Source organism: Neovison vison, chromosome 7 (assembly GCF_020171115.1).
Source record: "Neovison vison isolate M4711 chromosome 7, ASM_NN_V1, whole genome shotgun sequence".
Lineage (NCBI taxonomy): Eukaryota > Metazoa > Chordata > Mammalia > Carnivora > Mustelidae > Neogale > Neogale vison.
The window spans coordinates 195,060,744-195,084,299 of record NC_058097.1 but is presented as its reverse complement, the minus strand read 5'-3'; the positions used below and the strand labels follow the sequence as shown (position 1 = coordinate 195,084,299).

The following is a 23,556-nucleotide window of genomic DNA, read 5'->3' as shown; positions in this document are numbered from 1 at the left end:
CCTGGCAGGCTCCCTGCTTGGTGGGAAGCCTGCTTCTCCCTCTCCTACTCCCCCTGCTTGCCTTCCCTCTCTTACTGTGTCTCTCTCTGCCAAATGAATAAATAAAATCTTAAAAAAAAAAAAAAGCCACATTTATTTTACACGGGGAAACAGAGCAGAGAGTGTGTGCTGACAGCCCTGCTGCTTTTGTACTTTCAAGACACATGCCTATGGCAGCAAGGACTCAGGGATTATGATCCCAAAGTGTTGTAAGGAGCTCCCTGCACTTTCTTGGACTCCTTCAAGGACCAAATCAGGCATGTGCATATCTGACCATTTTGGTCCTAGATTAAACAAATAAACGAAAAAAAATTGTGCCTGGCAGGAGACCATGTTATACCTAAAAGACAAAATCTTTTATCTTCAAAGGGGAAGGTACCCACTTCCTCCTACTTTTTTCTTATAGCTAAATACTCAAACATAAGTAAATGAGTAGGGGGCATGTGGTACCCAAAAGAGAGTCTTTTTTCTTTAAGAGAAGATGTTTTCCTTCTGCCTTTTTGCTGGTTGGTAAACACACACAAATAAGTAAACTAGTACATCTACGTTTTCATTTTTTGAGAATATTTAGTGGAAGACTTAGAATATTTGGTTTTACTTATGGCTTTGTGTGCGTGTGTGCTTGTGTATATGTGTATGTGAGAGGGAAAGAGAGAGAGAGAGAGAGGGAGGGATGGAGAGTCAGAGTCAGTTGGGTGGGTTGTTAGCTAAGCTTAGTCAATGCTGATTACAGCATTACTCCAGAGTCTGTTACGTTTATGATTCAGTGTTTCCACTTCTAAAAATGTACTCTATGGAAATAATCAGATATTATTATACAAATACTTATATACTGCATTATAATAGTGAAAATCAGAAACAGTCTAGGTGTCTAATGATAAGTGGTTTAATAAATTATGGTACATTCTACATTTGAAAGCTGGATAATCTTTAAACATTGTTTTGGAGGATCGTTGAGCATGGTGTTAGATATCATAAGCTTTGCAGTCTGTAGGCCCAAACTCTGTGATTTACCAGCTATATTATATGGAGCAAAGTTTTTTACTTCTCTAAGCCTCAGTTTTTTCTTCTGTGGGTGAAAATACCTAACTCTTAAGGTTGTTATTAGTATTTAGAGAAAACATGCAGTGTTTTTATGGAGGGCCTCGTATAGGGTGGACAGTAAGCACTAGCCATAAATGCAACGTTGGATAAGAAAATAAAGATTTGGAAAATGTTCACTTTAAGATATGAAGAAAGGTCATTCTAATTTTCCAAAATTAGGCACAATCATAGAAGGGCATAGTTGGTGTAAGCCAACATGTCCAGAGTAATTAATTGCCTTTCAAAAGAAGAATTATATGTGATTTTAATTTTTTCTTTTATATTTCTCTTCAGTTTTAAAATTTTCTATACTTACATGAACTTTATATTTAGCCTTTTAATATAAAAATAGCTTTAATAATTCAGAAATATACAGAGTAAAAAGTTAGACCCCCTCCCTTCGAATGTATCCTCCTACCACCTAATTGCTATCCCCATGGGTAACTGCTGTCAGATATGTCTCCTTACATTCCTTTGTGTATGCAAAATCACACGTATGTATGTGTGCTTATAAATTTACATGGATGGAAGGATAGATTTCATATTGTTGTGAGCTTTGCTTTTTTAAGTTAACAATGTATCTTAGAAATCTTCCGTGGCTTGTGGCGCCTGGATGGCTCAGTTGGTTAAGTGTCTGCCCTCTGCTCAGGTCATGATCCCAGGGTCCTGGGATCGAGTCCCACATTGGCCTCCTTGCTCAGCAGGGAACCTGATTCTCCCTCTGCCTGCTGCTCCCCCTGTTTATGCTTACTCTCTCTCTGTTTCTCTCTGTCAAATAAATAAAATCTTTAAAAAAAAAAAAAAAGACCTCCTCCTTAGTTCATATAAATCTATGCCTGCATTCTTTTTAGCAGCTGCATAGTATGCTTTAGCATGTATCTATAATTTATTTAACTATATGGCCATTTATTTTATTTTCAATTTGTTCATAAGACTGTACTTTTTTATGTCTTAAGGAGCATACTTATACATATGCCTTTGTATGTATATCTCCAATTTTTTGTAGGATAGAATCTTGGAAGTGAAATTGCTGAATCCAAGGATATATGCATATGAAATTTTGGTAGATACTGCCTCGAAAAACATTTATTAAGGTTTACATTGCTATCTACGATGTATGTAAATGCATATGTGTAAATAATCCTGACTTTTGCCAACACTGCATGTTAACAATCTTTCACATTTTTGACTGATGAGTAAAACTTGGTGTCTTAGTATTTAATTTGCATATTAAAGATTGGGATTGAGCATATTTTCATATAGTAATAAACATTCAAATTTCTTTTTCTGAAACTTGTATTTTTTTCTTTTAATTTTTAGCCCATGTTTCTATTAGCTTGCCTTACTGATTTGTAGACTTTTTATTATTTGGATATTGTTTATGTTTTAAATATTTATATATATTTAAATTTTTTTGAGATTAGCAGTATTAATACTTTTTCTGTTTGGCTTCATTTCAGAGTTTTATGCCTTTCTTAGGAAAGTCTTCATCACCCCAAATAATAAAAAATGTCCCCCATTTTCTTTTAGTACTTTAATGTTTAAACACAGTTGTGTCTTTAATTCATTTAAAACTTATTCATGTGTAGCGTTTGTTAAAGATCTAAATTTATTGTGTTTCAAATAGGTTGTCATGCATTTTTTTTTTTTTAAGATTTTCTTTATTTATTTGTCAGAGACAGAGGGAGAGAGAGCGAGCAAGCACAGGCAGACAGAGAGGCAGGCAGAGGCAGAGGGAGAAGCAGGCTCCCCGCCGAGCAAGGAGCCCGATGTGGGACTCGATCCCAGGACCCTGGGATCATGACCCGAGCCGAAGGCAGTTGCTTAACCAACTGAGCCACCCAGGCGTCCATTTTGTGTCTAATAGTCTGTTTCTGATTATTTGAGATACGTATTTAGCATATGCAAAATTTTCATGATTCAGGAGTCTATTTCTGGGCTCTCTCTCTTCCATTCCTTTGATCTGTTTGTTTCTTTACCAACATGACACAAATTTTATTGTCACTTTATAGGAAAGCACATCTATTGGACAGGTCTTCGCTCTTGATCTCTCTCCTCCCCCCCAAATTACCTCAAGCATTCTAGCCCATGAATTTTAGCATCAGCTTGTTAATGAACTTGAATAATTCTATTAGGACTTCTGTATGAATTACATTGAATTTATAGTTTAATGGGAGAAACTAACATCATATTATGCTTCATCATTTATATGCATCTTGTACGCCTACCAATGGGTTTTTCTTCATAGAAGTGTTACATATTTCTTTTTTTTTTAAGATTTTATTTATTTATTTGTGAGAGAGGGAGAGAGAGCGCGCATGAGAAGGGAGAAGGTCAGAGGGAGAAGCAGACTTTCTGCAGAGCTGGGAGCCTGATGCGCGCTCGATCCCGGGACTCCAGGATCATGAACTGAACTGAAGGCAAGGGCTTAACCAACTGAGCCCAGGTGCCCTGTCTTACACATTTCTTGTTAGAGTGATTCCTTAATATTTTATAATTTTTTTGTTGGTATTATGAACATGTTCTTTTTTCCCAGTGGATTTTCAAATTGGCTACTACTGGTCTATAGGAAAGATATTAATTATTTTATTTTATTCTTCTTTTATTTTTAATTTTTTTTTTTTTTTAAATTTTAAGTAGGCTCCATCCCCAGTATGGGATTTGAACTCACAACCCCAAGATCAAGAATCACGTGCCCTGTGGCCTCTGGGTGGCTCTGCCGGTTAAGTGTCTGGCTCTTGATTTCTGCTCAGGTTGTGATCTCAGGGCATGATCGCAGGGCTCCAGGCTAAGCGTGGAGTCTGCTTAAGACTCTCTCTCCCTCTGCCCCTCGGTGCTCCCCACTCTTCCCACACCCTAGCTCATGTTTCCACATACGTGCTCTTTTTTTTTAAAAAAAAAGTCACATGGTACCCACTGAGCCAGCCAGGCACCCCCTCATTTTATCCTTGTACCTAGTAACCATCCTGATATTTTCTATACATTCTAATAAATATCCAGTCATTTACCCTGGATATTTTCCAGGTAAGTGATCATACCACCTATTTAAAAGAGAAAATAGAAGTGAGAATTGCTTTGCTTTTTTTCTTTTCAGTATATAAATCTCTTATTTGTATTCTCAAATGCATCCAGTAATTCAATCTGCAATAAAATTATAGACCATCAATGATAGTAGGATCCTTGACCTTCTCTTCTCTCTCTCTCTTTTTTAAAGATTTTATTTATTTATTTTATTTTAGAGAGGTGGAGGAGGGGGGCAGGGAGAGAATCTTTTTTTTTAATTTTTTTTTTAAGATTTTATTTATTTATTTGAGAGAGAGAGATCACAAGTAGGCAGAGAGGCAGGCAGAGAAGGGGAAGCAGGCTCCCCGCTGTACAGAGAGCCCAATGCGGGGTCCGATCCCAGGACCCTGGGATCACGACCTAAGCTGAAGGCAGAGGCTCAACCCACTGAGCCACCCAGGCGCCTCCCAGGGAGAGAATCTTAAGAAGACTCCCTGCTGAGCTCGGAGCTCTTTCTTTTTTTTTTTAAAATTTTTTAAAAAGATTTTATTTATTCATTTGACAGAGAGAGACACAGCAAGAGAAGGAACACAAGAAGGGGGAGTGGAGGAGGGTGAAGCAGGCTTCCTGCTGAGTAGGGAGCCTGATGCGGGGCTCATGTGGGCCTCTATCCCAGGACCCTGGGATCATGACCTGAGCCAAAGGCAGATGCTTAAGGACTGAGCCACCAAGGCGCCCCAAGCATGGAGCTCTTAATTAGAGATGTGTTTAGTATTTGACCATTAAATATGAGGTTCATTATAGATTTTATATTTTATCAGGTTATGAAACTTCTTTTCCGTGGGCTTCAACAATAGGAATTGTGGTAGAATTTGTTTTCTATGGCTTTTCAGCATCTATTAATATGTTAATAAAGCTTTTTCCTGTTCTATTTATTTATTTGACAGAGAGATCACAAGTAGACAGAGAGGCAGGCAGAGAGGAGGAGGAAGCAGGCTCCCTGTCGAGCAGAGAGCCCCATGTGCTGCTCGATCCCAGGACCCTGGGATCATGACCCGAGCCGAAGGTAGAGGCTTTAACCCACTGATCCACCTAGGCGCCCCACTTTTTCCTGTTCTTAAGTATAATGATTTATAGTAATCCTTTATAATGATTTATAGTAATCCTTTTTCTAATGTTGAACCATGCATGAAACACTGGCATGACACTATATAGCCAGGATGTTTTTAAAACTCATTTCTGCTGTTTTTATCCTCCCTTCCCCAGCCTCCCTGACACACAGGCTCACACACACACGTACACACATACACTATGCGGTTTTTGTCTGGTTTTAGTATTGAGTCTCTGTGATATTTATGGAACTTATTTGGTGATTTTCCAAATTTTTCTATGTACTTGAAATTTACATAATGCTCCCCAAAACCTCACTTTGTTTGTTTTCTGTTTCAGTAATTTATGCTTATAGTTCTTCTGTTTAATTATTTTGGTTTGGTTTTGTTTTTAGATTCTTGAGTTGGATGTTTTGCTTATTTGCTTCTGGTGTCTTATTTTTCAGTATCGCACTTGAGTTCGTTGGTACTTTTTTGTGTTAATAACATATTGGTGGGCCATCTGGGTGGCTCAGTTGGTTAAGTGTCTGCCAAAGGACCCTGGGATCAAGTGTCATATTGGACTCCTTGCTCAGTGGGAAGTCTGCTTCTCCCTCTCCTTGCGTGACCATACACACGCACTCTCTCTGACAAATAAATGAATACGATCTTAAAAAATGTATTGCTTCACCTCTGAAGGGTGTGTGTGTGTGTGTGTATGTGCTTTCATTGCTATTTCTAAATAGGTTGAAAATTCAATTAATTTTTTTTTGTCCCAAGAATTATGTGGAATTGCTTTATTTTTTCTTAAGTGGGTAGATTTTTTATGATTAATTTGTACTGTAATTTGTACTTAGGATTAATTTGTACTTATTAAGCAGGTGGATTTCTTATGATTAATTTGTATTAAAGCAATAGAAGAATATGGTGTGTATGATTTACTTCTTAGAATTTATTGAGCTTTTATTCTGTGCTCTCGTACACAATTAATTAGCTAACAAATTAACACCTGGGACGCCTGGGTGTCTTAAGTTTGTTAAGCATCTGCCTTTGGTTCAGGTCGTGATACCGCCCGCCCTCCTGGAATCGAGCCTCGAGTCGGGCTCCCTGCTCAGTGGGGAGTCTGCTCCCTCTGCCTGTCACACCACCCCCTGCTTATGTGCTTTCTCTCTCTGACAAATAAAATCTTTAAAAATTTTTTCTAGCAATTGGGCAAGTATTTCAGTCGCCTCTGTATTCTGTTTTTTGGGTCCAAATTTTAATCATCAGTTTATTCACAGTTATATGGATGTGAAACCAACATCATGTACATTGTCTAAACTCTTATCAGTGGTCTTTTTCAGTAAAGGGCAGACAGTAAATATTTAGAACTTGGACCATGAGGTCTCTGTTGGAACTATCCAACTCTGTAAGAAAGCAGCACTATGTAAAGGAATGGGCATGGCCAAATTTGGCCCATAGACCTTAGTTTGCTGATGCTTGCTCTTTATTCTTACTTAGTTTTTATCTTTTGCCGAACAGTGAGAGAAAGTGTAATACTTTGTAATTTCAAAAAGAATGCTTTGAAAATAAAAAATGTATATTGGGCCATTGTCTTCTTAAAGGTCTTTAATTAGAAGCTACTTTGAACCTGACTCTGGGGGGAAATGGCCTGCCAGTCACCCGGCCAGCACTTTTCTTCATGCACTTGAGAACAATGGTCAGCTTTTGAGATGACCAGAAAAGAGATATAGAGACAAACGGCAGGGAGACCTTATTCAGATTTTTAGTCCACTACCTATTTTTTTTTTAAAGATTTTATTTATTTATTCAACACAGAGAGAGAGATCACAAGTAGGCAGGGAGGCAGGCAGAGAGAGAGAGGGGGAAGCAGGCTCCCTGCTGTGCAGAAAGCCCAATGCAGGGGATTAATCCCAGGACCCTGAGATCACAACCTGAGCTGAAGGCAGAGCCTTAACCCACTGAGCCACCCAGGCGTCCCTCCACTACCTATTTTTAAATACTTTCTTTCTCTAGTTTTATTCACATCTAAGCGGTTAATAGTTAAAACTGCATTTTCTGGTATTTTATGTGTGGCTTAACATTTATTTAAGTTTCAGTGGGTTAGGATTTTTTTTTTCTCTCCTTGTAGTAAGGTCCAAGAGCCAGAGGAGGCCTCACATCCCCCTAAAACCTCAGCAGCTGCTCAGCTGGATGAGCTCATGGCCCACCTGTGTGAAATGCAGACTCAGGTGAGCACAGTTCCTGAGTGTGTCTCCGCAGAGCTCAGCTCTGCTGGCCCCTTTCGGAAGTTTTGGTTGTCATTAGTTCTCCCAGCCTAAGTTTAATTCAGGGATGAACTCGACTTTGTGTTGTGTATTATCTGGACACAAAAGATCACGCAGTGCAGGCTCTGATCTTAAGGAGTGCCGAATGTGCTTGGTAAAATGAAGCAGAAACCCAGGTAACATACGTAGCCTGAAACACAGATGGTGTATCAAAATATGTGCAGCCACTATTAAGAATGTGGAGACTTTATCAGAGCTGGGGATGGGATGTGGGATGGATTCTGAAGAATGGAAAGGGTAGAGACACAAAGAGGTGAGAGAAGAGGCTCTTCCAGTTGGCATGACCCTGAGGGCAGAGGCATCCTAAGGCTGGATGCAGTGCCAGGACCCAGGGAGACGTGACTGGGGGACAGACGAGGCCAAACGGAGGCCGAGCCGGGAAGATCAGAGTGTGGCTTTGAAAGCAGGGAGGATGAGGAGTCCTGAGCCCCACAGAGAGCTAAAATCCGCTCCTCATTCTAGCCTCTGGAGCATGAGTGGTGGGCTCACGTGCCCTGGCAGGGGGATGGAAATCAGAGAACTGGGCTTAATAATTTGTTAAGGGGAATCATCTCGAATTCTTAAGGTGGAGAACTCAGCCACTCTGAATTGATTGGAGGATTTGGTATGCACACATGAGTGGCTATGAAATAATTGCAAGGCAGTATATAAAAAAGTGTGTGACTGGGGAGGTCAGGAGCTTGATCTTTGTGACTCACCTGTGGACTCCCAGTGCCTGCAAAGTTCCTGCCACATTAAAGGAACAAGTGAATGAACATCAGAAATAATTTTTCTTTAGTGCCTATGATAAAGCTGGGTACATTCCTCATTGTATCATATATCTGACCATACTGCGGGAAAAATCTGCATTAGGAATTTTAATTGTGTTCCCTAATTAATTTAGCATGTGTTGCGGTTTATTTACATTTTTTAAATATCTGTTTATTTTTTGAATGAGCCCTACGTTCACGTTGCACAAAAATTGAAGGTACAAAAGTTTGCAGTGAACTATTTCCCTATCAGCCCTGTCCCCACTCATCCAGTTCTGAACCCTGTTTCTTATATATTCATTTGGAAGTATTCTGGAATATGTAAGCAAACAGATAGAGATATGGATAGATATTATGTGTGTGTGTGTGTGTTTGTGTATGTGTATATACATATAAAATTCTGCTTTTACCCACTTCATGATGACCCTTTTGGACTTTCTAGACGGTAACCTTTGGAGCACTAATCTCTTCAACATTAAGTAACATTATATAATAGAGGAGGAAGGAAATCTGTCCGTTGATAAGTTTCTTGAAGGGAAATGAGCATTTTGGATTAGTGAGATAATGTGAGGTTATTCCTGGCAGTAAAAATAGGATACATAGAGGCCTCAGGGCAGACAGTAACAAATCACATTCAGGAGACTGCAGGGAGCCTGGCTGGCCTCAAACAATGGAGGCTTTTAGTGAGTAATGAAAGAGGAGATTGGAAAGGTAAAGCGAGGGCAGCTAACGTCTGTCTAGTGCGTGCAAATCTGATGTGGTGGAGGCGGTAGAGAGCACCTGTTTCCTGATCAGGAAGTATTAAGTCGATGGGAGTAGTAGCCCTGTCGGAAGGGAGTTGAGAGAGAAAATCAGGACGTGAACTGATGAAGGACAAGCTGGGCGTTGCCTCTTTTTTGTAATTTGAGGCTTTTCTTCTGAGTGGGTTCTAATAACTATTTGGTGGGGGAGGTTCCTTAAATAAATCCAGTCCATGAGTTAGTCTTACCAGCTTCTCATCACCTTCTCTGCTAACCCTGGACCAAGTCACTATTTCTGGTTTGAACTGTTAACAATAATCTCCTTCCAAGCTAGGGTCTCTGATTCCACTCTTGCTTGTCCACACTTAACTCCTCCCTCAGCTACCACAGGGATCTTGTGGGTCAGGTTCTTTCCTTCTCATGCCTGAACCCCTCCAGAGGCTCCATCGCCCTTGGAATAAAACCTGAGTTTACCATGAGGGCCCCACACGATCTTTGCCTCTCTCTTCATCCCCTTCTCCCCCCCTCCCTCTGTTCCAGCACCCCCACCCCAATCTTTCTGACTTTTCTCCTAACATACCAAACTGTTCCCTTCCTCTGGGCCTTCCTTCCCTCTGGAGTGCTTTTCCCACCAATTCAGTATTTCTGGGCCCCTCAGTGCATCTGTGCAAATGCCACCTCCTTAGAGGGTCTTCTCATCTAAATCAGTTCTCTTTCACTGTCCCACCCTCTGGCACTTCTGTCTTGATAAATGACTTATGTCTCATGTCTGCCTGACATCACATCATACATTCATTTAATCCATGTATTGTCTGTCTCCCAGTAAAGCAAACTCCATCATGACGGCAGACTTTCTTGGTTGCCATGTGCAAGGCTCTATACCAAGAGTCTGGAACTGTGACCATCATAAACTAGGTGCTCAAGAAACACTGTAGAATAAATGGGTAAAAAGAAGATACAAGTAATTGTTGACCTGTGGTCATTGAAGGAGTGAGGAAAGGTAGCATCTTCAGTGTACTCAATTTCTCATGGTCAGAAAAGATTTACAAATGGAGGAAGATTACTGGTGTTTCACCTGGCCTGAGGAATTCAGGATAAAAGGGAGATGGAAGCATTTTTATTGGTGTTACAATGTTGGACTCTTCCAGTGCCTTGGATGGAGGTTGGGTACAGAAGAAAACATTAGTCTGTAGAGGTGAGCTTAAGGGTTCATGTAGAAGATGCCAGTGAGGGCAGATATTCACGAGACTGATTGTTCATGGTTCTTTCCCTGGTGCCAGGTTGCAGTGAAAGCAGATGCCAGCAAGAAACACCCAGCGAATAAGCAGGATCCCAAGGCCTCCCTGGACTCAATGCTGGGGGATTTGGAGCAGGATCTGCAGGACCTTGGAGTTGCCACAGTGTCTAAGGGCCACTGTGCTTCCTGTCGGAAACCGATTGCTGGGAAGGTGTGATGGGCCAGGCTGTGGTCCTGTAGCCAGCTGTCTGCTGTCCCACCAAGGATTGCTCTATCACTTTCTAAGATGTCTTCATGGTAGCTAGTAATCACTCATCCCTTACAGTGCTCCGGGCACTGAGCCGAGTGCTTTGCCAGTATGAGTATAAAGACTCGTTTTTTAAAATGAGTCATTTTATTAAATGAAGTTTTACGAATGAAATGAAATGAATTTTATTAAATTCATTATTAGATGAATAAAAGACTCATTTTATTAAATGAGTATAAAGATTCATTTAATGGTCACATCAACCCTGCAAGGGAGACTGTAATATGGTTCCTTTGTAAAGACGAGGGAACCAAGGACTCCGGGTTGATAACTGACATGTCCAAGTCTAGAAAGAGGTAGAGGGGAGATTTGAACCAGGGGAGCCTGACTCCTGAGTGTGACTCATAACTGCTTTTCTGTACATCCGGTCCCGAGAGGGACTTTCCCATGGCCCCTCTGTCCCAATGTTCGCAGTCAAGTTGATTGATGGTAATTTTCAGCTGACTCAGCTCCAACTCATGGCCACAGACTCCAACTCTACATCATCCTTCACCAAAGCCACAATAGAGGGCTCTGAGCCCTGATATAGCATGGGGCAGGAGTGAGGTGCTCAGACCAGAGGAATAAAACTCTCATTTGGCCTTTTCCTCTTCCAGGGATCCCTTCCAGGCCAGAAAGTAGTTACCCCTCCCTGTCTGTCTCTACTATGCTCAGGTTTGGTTCCCCCACCCTCCAGAGCACCTAACGAACACCCACAGACTTTTATCAGCATGATTAGTCAGGAAACTGGGCACCCTTTTACTATCCATAAAGCATGGACAACAAACTCCGTAGAAGGGACCTGGGTCTAGACCTCCGTGTTGGGTCACCCCAGGAGGTGCCGTTTGCATGGAATACTGTGGGAAAAGTGCTGTCCCAGATTGTGTGACCGGTAGGACCTCCAGCCCCCAGCTGCCATGGCTGCCATGCTTTATTTCGTCCCCAGGTGATCCATGCTCTAGGGCAAGTGTGGCATCCAGAGCACTTTGTCTGCACTCACTGCAAGGAGGAGATCGGCCCCCAGCCCTTCTTTGAGCGGAGTGGCTTGGCCTACTGCCCCAAGGACTACCATGATCTCTTTTCCCCACGCTGTGCTTACTGTGCTGCTCCCATCCTGGATGTAAGTCGTCCCCCTTCTCCTGCTCCTGCACCACAGTCCTGGTTTATAGCTCTGTGGCTTTCTAATACGGCTCTGTGTGTTCCTTTTCCAGAAAGTGCTGACAGCAATGAACCAAACCTGGCACCCAGAGCACTTCTTCTGCTTTCACTGTGGAGAGGTGTTTGGTGCAGAAGGTAGGTCCCTTCTTGGGGTTGCAAGAAGACCAGCAGAGCTTTTCCTTGGTTTGCTGCCTAGTCCCGGTTCCTGCCGCCAGTGTCCATATGCCCATTTTAGTACTAGATGCCACCCCTCCTTACCTTTCCCCAATACTTACAAATATCATTTAAATTGCTTTCTTGAAGAAATGCAAATGCATAGTTTAAAAGCTCAAATATTATAGTGAAAAGCATCAGTCCCTTGATTTTCCTTTCTCTACCCCCCAAATCCAGTTATCCTCTCCAAATGTTTTCAGCTTTTTCTTCTGTAATATATCTGTTACTATAGGTTGATTTTTTTTTCTCTTCTAATTTTAACCATTATATATTATCTTCCTACCAGGAAAGAGGATTTACTACCCCACTTTACCCCCAACATTCTTCCTCTCCCCCCATTTTCTCTCGGAATAGAATCAGGTCATAATTGTAGGTCAGACCAGTATTCAATGTGCACATATTCACAGTCATGAAAATATTGTTCATTGTTGAGCCCTATAGCAAAGCATGGTTACAACAGAGCACAGATTTTAAGAGTTTAGACTACATGGTTCAAATCTGGGCTGTGGTATTTATTAGCGATAGGATTTTATTCAAGTGATTTAACCCCTCTGTACCTTGCTTTCCTTATTGGTGAAATGGGCCTGGTAATAATTCCTACCCTGTAATTTTGCCTTACAGAGTAATTATGAGGATTTTAAGATACAATGACAGTGTAGTGTTTAGAACAGTGCCTGGCACATGGAAACACAGTAAAAATTAGTATCACTATCATGGTATCCTTTTCATATAATTTTTTCCCTGAAGTTAATATTTAGATTTCTTTTTTCACTAGCTTAATTTTCTTTGTACCTGCCTCTAATTGATGTGACAGAGCTGGGAAATCATTCTCAAAATAGTCAGCTGCATCTGGTAGTGGGTCAGTCCCACTGGTTTTGTCTTGGAAACATCCTTCCAGGAGACTTCCATCCTCTTGCCCCCGTCTGCAATGGTTTCTCCTCAGGCCTGCTGTGAAGCATTTACTCTTGGCCATTGTCTTGGGAATTCCTTTTGCTGCTTGACTGCTTTTATCTTTGGGTTCTCTGTTTCCTGGATCCCTGGTCTTTTAATACATGTTACTACCTTTATTTTAGTGAAGCAGCAATCAGGAAAGAATGAAGAGGAGGTAAAACTTTTGAGACCTTAAAATATCTGAAAATACTGTAATTCTCTTGTCTACCTTAAGTTGCCTGGGCATAGAATTCTAGGTGAAACTGTTTTCCCCTATAATTCTGAAGACATCGTTTCACTGTCTTCCAGTTTCTGTGGTTGAGAAGCTTTTAAGATTTTGTTCTTATTCCTGGTCCTTTCTGTGTGATTGGTCCTTCTGTCTTCGCAAGTTTTTTTTTCCTTCTTTTTTCTGCCTTAACTTTGATTTTTTTTTTTTCCTGACTTCTTTTTATGTTTACTTGGAACAAGTATGACTCATGCGTGGAATCAGAAAGCTTCTTTATTATTTTTTTTTCCTGTCCTCTTTGAATTAACTTAGCAGGGAAACTATTCACCTCTTAACTAAATAAAAACTTGGGCAGCCTCATGTCTTTTCTGATGACTCTTAATAAACAGTTCTAAATAGAAAATCAGTTTCAGACACAAAACTCAGTCCTTGGGTAATTCCATCTGTGTAATAGCTAAAGCATCCAACTTACTTAAAGTGACCGCCACTTAATAAATAAACCAACACATACATGCATACTAAAGTGACTGCTGCTGTCCCCTGTTCGGGCCTTTACACTGCTGGAGACCAGGGAAGGGTGCTGTGGCCCTTCCTCTGTCCTTTCCTGCCTTTAGCATCCACTACCCTCACCCCTGTTGCTCATCTTGATATCTGACCCCTTCAGGGTTGAAACTGGCAGGGAGGAAGTTGAACCTGGAGGGCAGGGAAGTCCTAACTTGCTCAATGCTGTAAATTTGCTTCATGCTCTCTGGACCTGGCAGATGTTTAACTTTTTTTTCCCCTTGGATGCTTTTGTGAATTCGGTACAGGTCCAACTTCAGACTCTTAGCCAGCTGTTTTCTGCTTGGCACATTGAAGGACCCATTCCAGAGATCAGTTTTGCAGGGTTTTCATTGTTCCCTCCTGGTGATCTCTTAGAAGTGATCACAGTGGTCTCAGATATCTCTTTCACACTTTCCTATATGGACCATGGGAAACTGGCACCTTTTCCCTACACTCAGTGGGATTATAGTCAGTTAACAGCTGTGTTTCCCTATTCAGCCAGACTCACTCATGGACTTTTTCCATCAACTATATCCCACTGATGGCTCGGGACACATACCCAGATCGCTGAGTGGCTTTACTGAGGTCCCTCTCTTGACCTGAGGTTAGCGGGAACCATGCCAGACCATCCCTCTTGGCTGTGTGATGGTGGTAGAGCACCCATAGCTTTCTCCAAAGGAATCCCTCTCTCAAATTTCTTTCCTCCCTCCCTGTTTTATATCCTCACAGGGAGTGAGGAGTTCAAGAATCATATAAACAGTCTATGGCTATCTACTTTGAGGAATGTCTTAAAGCCCAATTTGTAATTGACATCCATTAGATCTTGTGCCTTACACCTTGTTACACCAGTCTCGGCCAAATGCTGCTGATCTTTGGTTGCCCCTAAAATGTTAATTGGAAGCTCTGTGGGTATAAGCAGAACTTGTCAACTGGTGGACTCAGCTGTGTGGTATGCAGGTAGCATGCTCCAGTCATTTGGTTGGGAGACCCCTGACTGTTCATATGGTAGGTCTTTTAGTGCCTGAGATCCCCTGGTGTGATAGTTCCCGAATTAGTCACTGCTCTTCAGCCAGTCTGTTTCCAGCCTTGAAGACTATTTTGTACATTCACTTTCTGAGCCCCTCTGACGCGATGGAGAAGGCCAGCCTGAAGTGTCTGGGCCCCTCCCCTCGGGAGAAACGCAGGCTTCAGTTTCCTTGTTTGCCAAGCTCGTTGCCACTCTCACACCGACTTAAAATTTTGGAAAACTTTATTGATGTCTCATCGATGGCATCTCCTCTTCTTTTCTCCTATTCCTTGTGGGTATTTCTATTTTGAATAATTCTTTAACTATCGTGTCGGTGGTGTTTCAAGAGGGAGTGAAAATAATCCCATGAATCCTGCCCTTCACTGGCACGGAGACTCACCTAAATGTCAGGAGGGTTATTATGCACATTCCTAACGATTATTCATTTAATCCCCACCACAGTCTGGTGAGGGTATTTTTATCCCATATTTTACCTAGTTATAGATGGAAACACTGAGCCTCAGGGAGGTAACACAATTTTCTTAAAGTGATACAGCCAGAAAGTCGAAGAGTTGGAACCAAAACTCAGGTCCCATTTCTGCAAGTTCTGTGTTGTTTCTACATCATCACAACTGCCCCCAGACAGACACTCAGTTCTTCTTCTGCAGCTGGATCCCTTTACTTCCGTGGTGCCGCCGTGCTCCGCTCTTGTTTGACAATAGACCCAGAAACGGTGGCGCTGACATAATCCACTAGCGAATTGCTTTGCAGTAATTTGCTTGTTCACGGAAGCCTGTTTAATGCTTTTCACAAATCATTAGGAATTTCACTTCTAGATTGTGCTTTAGTTAAGCAGGATTTTTAAATTGAGGTTTAATCTAAATCATATTGAAGTGTGTCCTGGTAAATTTATATTGTATTGGTAGCCACAGAAGTGGGAGAGTCAGTTGAATAGAACAGTCAGCAAGTGCTTACTGCCCACAGACAAGCGTGCTGTGGACGTCTCCTGTGAGCAGAGCCATAGAATAACAGGCGTGTTTCAAGATGAGATGTCAGATACAAAAGAAAAGTATCCCATCCATAGGATGACCAGAAATCACCATGAAGGGAGCTCATACTCACTGTTCTTGACTTTGGCCTCCTCTAACGACCCAAGTCTCTTATGACTTTACATCCTCACCAGGCCACACTTAAAGCATTTATTCAGACACGTGACAAAAGAAGGCCATTTGTTATCAGAAGCTCCTCCTACATTCTATTTTTGTTTTTGTCCTTTGCTTTCTGTAAGTGGGTCTCCTGCCGTATGGCTGGCCTGTTAATTGGGTGGCATCCGGCCTCACCCCAGGTCACATAGTCACACATGGAGTTTCTATAATGAGAGCTTAACTACTGAACCTTCTGGGAAATTAAATTCATCTGCATTTTTGTTTCAGTTCAGAAAATTCCTCTTGAAGGCTCAAGTTTCTAAGCATTTCAGGCCTTAGCATCCTCCCCTAGGGACCAGGTCTTCAGTGCCTGTGTCTTTCTTCTGAAATTGTTCATTATCCAGGCCAAGCAGGTGCTCCCTAATTTCCCCTGTGGCTGGGAGCCTCCCCAGAGTGTAAATACCTCTCTCTCTCTCTCTGGCACTTTTAATTGTTAGTGTTTCTTATCCGATCTCCAGAGGTAATTGGCCCCAGAGAGAGCCTCCAGGAAAGTTACTGCTGAAACTTTCTCAGTTTATTGGATCACTAAATGCAGGGACATCACAGCAAGTTTGGCTGATTGCTTTTGATTCCTCTCCTGAGACTCACCCTAGTTGAAACAGAGGCTGTTCCTTCCCTGCTGTGTTATTCTGGTGACCAGCTACCCTGCAAATGCCTAGATGAGGGTCATTCTCAGGTCATTTGGCATGTCTTATAATTTTCTCAAGTAACACCTACTTACAGGCAAGTTCAGTTTTATGTCACTTGCTTTATGGAGCATACATGCAAATTTGGGGACCCCACCCCCGATCTACTGAATCAGAAGCTCTGGGGGTGGGGCCCAAGCGATCTGCATATTGACAAGCTCTCCAGGTGCCTGCCGGATGCACACTGAATTTGAGAACTACCGGGCCACACAAAAACAAGGAAGATGTTTGTGGGTGCTGATTTGTTCTTCTGAAGTGGTAGGCCTTCCTGCATTCTGTTGTCTTTGATCAGACTAGACGTTCTTTGATAGAGTGGAAAAAGTAAAGTGAGTTCTGTGTTCAGGGGCTTTAGCAGAACATAGGACAGCTCATAAAATTACTAGTTTCTTCGATGTATAGGCTCAGAAGTCTATTCAGTTGTCTGCTCTTCAAAGACAGCCTAGTTGAACAAAGCAAGGGATATCCAAAAGTGACCAGAGGGAACAGAAAAAGTGTGGTTGCCTGATTTGGGTCCCAAACCCTGGGCTGCTCTTACTGCCTTTTTGGATCTGGCTACCACTATCAAAATGGGCTCCTAGAAGTGTGTTTCCACAGTGGGCTGCTTTCCAGTCCACTTGGCTTACATACTCTTTGAGTGCGAGTACAGGTAGAGCTCTCATATTTACAAAGCTTTTGGGCTCAGCTGATACTATCAGTCCTCACAGAGAGGTCACCACGAGGGTATATTTAAATTAAGGGTATGTCTTTGAAGTTAGGCTTTGAAGTTAGGCCTAGACTTGAACATCAGGTCCCCTGTTGACTAGTTTGTTATATGTAATTTCTCTGAGCCTCCCTTTTCTCCTTTGTGAGATGGGAGCATTGCTGTGAAGAATTCAATTTCAATTTAGTACCACAGGTAGAGCCCTCATTTGGAACCGCTATAAAGCACGTGCTATGTAAATGGGATTGCTGGTGGTCATCTTCGCATTAGACGGGCTCTCCTGACGGATGCTAAGGAGAGTTCCTTACAGAAGAGGGCACCTGTTTACCCATATTATGGTCAGTCCTGGAGGGGCTCTAAACCACAGCATACTTCTGGAGCCTCTGATGGTCTCAGTTGTGCAGTTGTAACATTGTTGACATGTCTGCTCATTCAGTAAATATTTATTGAGCAACTACTATCTGTGTGTCTAAGTACTGTTCTAGGTACAAGGGATACGGCAACAAAAGACAGAGTTTCCGCCCTCATGGTGCATATATTCTAGTTGAGAGAGACCGATAATCATCAGAACTAGCCAGCTAATTAACTCACTCGCTCTATGCTTATAATTCACTTACAACTTACCCACCATTTTAGGAGAAGGAGTGATAGGGTGCTGTTTGAGACAGGGTAGGTGGGTCTGTTGTTCTGTTGAACACGCCCCTCCATGAGGTGGAGGACCAAACTGTCTGGGAATCTTAGAGAAGTGCTTCTCAAGGCAGAGGGCACATATTACTTAAATAGGTGCTTGAAGATGAACTAATTTATTATATTTTTCTTTTTTAAATGTAAAGATGATTAAAAAAAACCTTGCGGAAATCTTCACTTATAATCTATTACCCTTGTTAACAAATACAACATAAAAAAAGTTTCTCTAGTAATATTTTTCTACATTTGGTATTTATGCAAAATACCATAATTAGTTAGGTGTACCTAAAAGTCCTTTTCATCACTTAAGAATTTCCTCGTGTGACTTTATAATTTTATAATAATAATTTTAATAATATCAATTATTCCATTAGGGCTTTATGTAAACAAATTATAAAAAGTATGTGCTTAAAAGCTTTATTTATAGTTCCAAATATTATAAACAACTGTGTTCCTAATAGTATATTTAGATTACTTCTTGTGTGTTAGTAGCACTGCAGTGATTATCTTTAAACATAATATTTTCTTTCAGTTATTTGTATGGATTAATTCCCAGGAGAAAGATATTTATATCTTTTTTAAAAAATTCTTGATAAACATTACCAAATGATTTTCCAAAAGAATACTAACATTTAACTTTGTCACTGGGAATATATAAATACGTGAATCACTCCCATATATTTTCCGGTATTAGGTAGACTTATTTAACACTATTTTTACTACTTAGCTAAAATTAGAAATTGAACCTCCTAATTAGCAAAAATTAGAACTTTACTTTTTTCTTTTGAGTTTCATGATTTACTCATGTTGAACATATTACAGCTAAAAGCGTTTCGTCTTATTTGTCTCTTTATGAGGACAACTTATTTTATTTGTTTATTTTTAAAGATTTTATTTATTTATTTGAACAAGAGAGATCACAAGCTGGGGAAGAGGCAGAGGAAGAAGCAAACTCCCTGCTGAGCAGGGAGCCCAATGTAGGGACTTGATCCCAGGACCCTGGAATCATGATCGGATCCAAAGGCAGATACTTAACCAACTGAGCCACCCAAGGGCCCCAGGATGACTTATTTTAAAGGGTATAAAAAGAGTAATCCCTTGGGTTTCTCATCCTTCTTTATCTGGGCATAGGATGTATAAGACTCAAGGCAGGGTTTTAACATGAGCCCAACTGTAAAAATATCCAGTATTAGAGTATTTAAGAGAAAGCCTTATACATTAACAAATTGATTATTTTTTTTTTATTTTGGAAATTGCTTCCTGCCTGGTTCACCAACTATCTGTTTTACCAAACTAATTTCCTCTAACCTCCACTCACCTGTCTACCCCTTTTTCTTGCTGGAATATTTAAAAGCAAATCAAAGAAATCTTAGGTCACCATTAATACTTCAACATGCGTCATCTTTGATTAATCAAGACTTTTTTTAAACATAACTACTTTAACACCTAGTGAAACTATTAATTCCTCGTTATCATATAAAACCCACATCTAAACTCAGATTTCTGAAACTACATTGTTTACTTGGTTTGTTTGAATCTGTTGGGTCCAGGCAAAACGTATGCCTTGCATTTGGCCATTTTCTCTCTCAAAATTTAAAAATCCTGTAATGATCCTCTCTTCCCCATTTTTTAAAATACCATTAATTTGTTAAGAAACTGGAACCTATGTCTGATAACATGTTCCATATTCTTTTTTTTTTTTATAAAGACTTTTTTTTTTTTTTAAGATTTTTATTTATTTACTTGACAGACAGAGATCACAAGTAGGCAGAGAGGCAGGCAGAGAGAGAGGAGGAAGCAGGCTCCCTGCGGAGCAGAGAGCCCGATGTGGGGCTCGATCCCAGGACCCTGGGATCATGACCTGAGCCGAAGGCAGAGGCTTTAACCCACTGAGCCACCCAGGTGCCCCGATGTTCCATATTCTTGATTTGATGGTGGCTGCTTCCTCATGATGTTTAACGTACTTGCTTTATCAGCCCATCCACAATTTTTCTGAGATATAATCGGCAGATAGGTTTGTCCCTCATCTTGCTTTTGCTTATGGTGCTCTTGGTCATGCACAAGTCATTCATATATATTTTTAATGGAGCAAAATTTATTGATTTTTAACTTGCTTTTGAAATTTGAGCCATGAGTACTACAGTTTTCTCATTCCCAGGTTCACGAGGAACCCACTCATTTTTGACTCAAGCCTTTGTGTGGTTTGAATCGTTACACTTAGAATCTTGTATCCATTTAGAAATTATTATTTCATAGCACTTTCTTTTTAAAGATTAAGGCCTTTTCTCCAGGTGCTGTTTTAGGTACTAGAGTTATAACATGACAAGCCCAACAGTATGTAGTTTCAGAGCTAATGCTCCACTGCAGGAAGACAGACCACAAAGATGGTTTCAGATGATGGTAAATGCTAGAAAGATGATTTTAGAAAAGATGAAGTGACAGATATGGGCTGATAAGAGGTGCGTCTGATAGGGTGAAATTTGAACCAATTTCTGAATGATAAGGTATGATTAGCCACACCAAAGCCTGGGGCAGAGCTGTGTGCAGGCCAGTGTGATACTTAGTGCAGAGATGTTGAGCAGAAATAGACCCTAATACGAAAGGCTGGGTATGAGCCAGGCCCAGCACTAATGCACCTGTCCCCCATTATCTCCTGTATTTATTTATTTATTATTTCTCATGTACTTCTTATAATGAGCTGTTGAGGTTGGTCTTGAACATGAGGACACTGAGTTCGGGAGAATTGAAATCATTGGTCTCTTCTCAGCCTCCAGCTTGGCGGAGGGTGTCACCCTGCACCGCGAACTGTTGATTTTACCTTTTCAGGCTTTCACGAGAAGGACAAGAAGCCATATTGCAAGAAGGATTTCTTAGCCATGTTCTCACCCAAGTGTGGTGGCTGCAACCGCCCAGTGTTGGAAAACTACCTCTCAGCCATGGACACCGTCTGGCACCCGGAATGCTTTGTGTGTGGGGTCTGTACACTCACCTCTCTTTTGGACTTAGGCAAAGTCAAGGGTCTTCCTTTCTGAGGGGCAGAACGGCAACTGGAAAGAAGGTTCACCTTCTTGAGGGTGGTTCTCACCAGCTTGAGGGGAGGGATTACTGTGGGCCTGGTAAAAGAGGCTGTAGGCATTTGCTCATCTCTTTTGCAAGTGGGTGATATTCTCGCCTCCACTGGTCGGGTAGCTGGCAGGAAGTTCAAGGCTGCAAGTTTTACTTTGCTGATATTCTTCTCTTGACATCTGCATTCCTTTTCTTTCCCTTCACCCTGTCCCCCAGGACTGCTTCAGCAGTTTCTCTTCCGGCTCCTTCTTTGAACTGGACGGACGTCCGTATTGTGAGCTCCATTACCATCAGCGCCGGGGAACACTTTGCCACGGGTGCGGGCAGCCCATCACCGGCCGCTGCATCAGTGCCATGGGCCACAAGTTCCATCCCGAGCACTTCGTCTGTGCCTTCTGCCTGACACAGCTGTCAAAGGGCATCTTCAGGGAGCAGGATGACAAGACCTATTGTCAGCCCTGCTTCACGAAACTCTTCCCACTGTAATCTCAGCTGAACCCACAGTCTCCGTAGATCCCCTACAAAATTTAAACCAGGAGGGAAAGGAGTATACTTCGTTGTTACTGCTCTTCAGCTCAGTGGGCATATAGGGAAAGTAAAGGTGATGAACTTCTAGTTGTTACGTGCCTAGGCTTGTCGTCTTTGGTTTTACATTTCTAGTCTTTTTTTTTTTTTTTTTTTTTCCTTAATCAAGTATCTGGATTTAGATCTAGGTCCTCCTTCTAGAACCTCTGCAGCTGTGTCTTCCACATGTGCACATTCATTCCACCACCAGTTTTCTCAGATTTCTCCCATTTTCACTCCTGCCTTGGCCTCGTCACTGGGCCTTTTCACGCCTCCCTCATTCTCCCCTGACTCACTTTCCCATGACCAATGCATTATCCTCACTGTCAGGGGTCCTGAGGCCCCTCTGAAGCCCTCTGCGTCTCTCTTCAGTGTACTTCTTCTCTATTTCAAGAGGAAGTAGATTTTAACTGGACTACTTCCAGTACTGACATCATTGATAAATAAAACCGGTTTTAGTTTTAACAACTTATTGTTGTGTTTGTAGATAAACTGCTTCCTGTGTTATATGCTCAACACTCTGTGCCGTTAAATCCTTATCTATCTCTTGTTTACTTCCATACAATAGGCACTTTCTCTTAACCAAAAGAAATTGAATGGAGGGACTCCTGTTTACTAACTTTTCTCTTAGTTTGAGCCCATAACATTCATTTTATTTCATTTTTTGCACTGACATGATTGAATCATCTTAAAAGCTGGCAAAGCCCCTTAAAATTGTTTTCATCACTTTGTTTACCCAAAGTGAAAAATCAGATCTCTGCTAGACACTTGAAAATTCCTATTTGTATGCATTTCTACAAACTCATTAAATTGTATATATTAAATAAGTCCAGTTTTTTGTATACCAATTATATCTCAATAAAGCTGTTTTTTTTAAAACCACACATCTTTCTCAACTTCATAATTATCTCAAAAAGACAAACAAGTGGCTGTTTCATCTCTAATGAAAGTTGCTATAAAGGATCATCTGATAATTTCCAGTTTGGATTAGGAAGTCTAAGCCCCAAGAAAATCCCCATTTAATTATTTGTTCCTCTGCAACACATCATAAGTATATTTGCAGAAAAGCTTGTTAGTTATTGACGAGTCTGCCTTTCTCGTGTCCTATCTCAAGTAAGCTTCGGAAGGAATCCTGGTTCCTCAAAAGAGGTATCGATAAGATCTGTACTCTGCCTTCCTTACCATGGTCTTAAAATAATTGTGTGATTATTTATTAAAAAAAAACAAACCAGAGTTTAAGGTATTGAGGAAAATCCTTTACCAGAGTTATTTAAAAAAATACGACCAATTTAATGTCTTTAGACTGGTATGGTAACGTGCTCCTTAGAGAATGATTCTTGTTAAACTTGGTCACATCTTTCTCCTCCATGGGGTCATATCATAAGGGGGTTTTGAGAATTAGAAGGAAGTAACAGCAGAAACTTCAACATATCCAAGCTACGTGGGAGTTTCACGCACGGAGCCATCGGGCCTCTTGCCCTCTTCGGTTGAGACCAGACCAAGCAGAGTATTCGTTCTTCCAAACATCCTCCTCACAGTAGCTGCGCTCTGGAATGTCACGTGCAGGTGCCGACAAGACCGTGTTCACGGCTGCCTTGGCGCTTTGGCAACGTATGCTCGAGGTTTTAGCCCTTAAGGAAGAATGTTCAGGTGCTAACACTTTTCTTTCTTAAGGATTGGCTATTTCGAAATATTGGTAGAATCTATATATTTAAGAAGTCGGAGAAAAGGCAGTGCTGACCAGGTGCAACTAAGAAGTGAAGACTTTTTCGCCTTACGATGAATGTAAGTGGTATTATTTGCTCAAAAAGAGATGCTGCATTCAGGGCGTCTTAGCAGCTAGGAGACCATTCACAAGAAGTTTTCCTCGGGAAACAAAAAAACAAGAGAAATTCTGTTACACAAACTGGTCGTCTACCTGTTCACTCTTGGTTCTGAGTAACTTCTAGCTTTGAAAAAAGGAATGGGGCTTTTCTACCAGTGAACACTGTACCTATATCTATATCTGTACCTATATCTA

The 23,556-nt window shown here is 41.2% G+C and overlaps 1 protein-coding gene across 3 annotated transcripts in view; it reads left to right on the top strand.

Moving 5' to 3' along the window:
* The window catches only part of LPXN (leupaxin), a 39,173-nt gene extending 16,761 nt beyond the window's left edge, over nucleotides 1–22,412 (top strand). For all 3 annotated transcript variants that reach the window (XM_044259366.1, XM_044259365.1, XM_044259367.1), the window contains exons 6-11: nucleotides 7,345–7,444; nucleotides 10,310–10,477; nucleotides 11,499–11,672; nucleotides 11,764–11,845; nucleotides 20,733–20,881; nucleotides 21,189–22,412. In XM_044259366.1, the coding sequence (XP_044115301.1) occupies nucleotides 7,345–7,444; nucleotides 10,310–10,477; nucleotides 11,499–11,672; nucleotides 11,764–11,845; nucleotides 20,733–20,881; nucleotides 21,189–21,458 (943 nt within the window). In that variant the 3' untranslated portion in view covers nucleotides 21,459–22,412. The remainder of the gene's footprint in view (nucleotides 1–7,344; nucleotides 7,445–10,309; nucleotides 10,478–11,498; nucleotides 11,673–11,763; nucleotides 11,846–20,732; nucleotides 20,882–21,188) is intronic.
* Nucleotides 22,413–23,556: the final 1,144 nt, after the last annotated feature.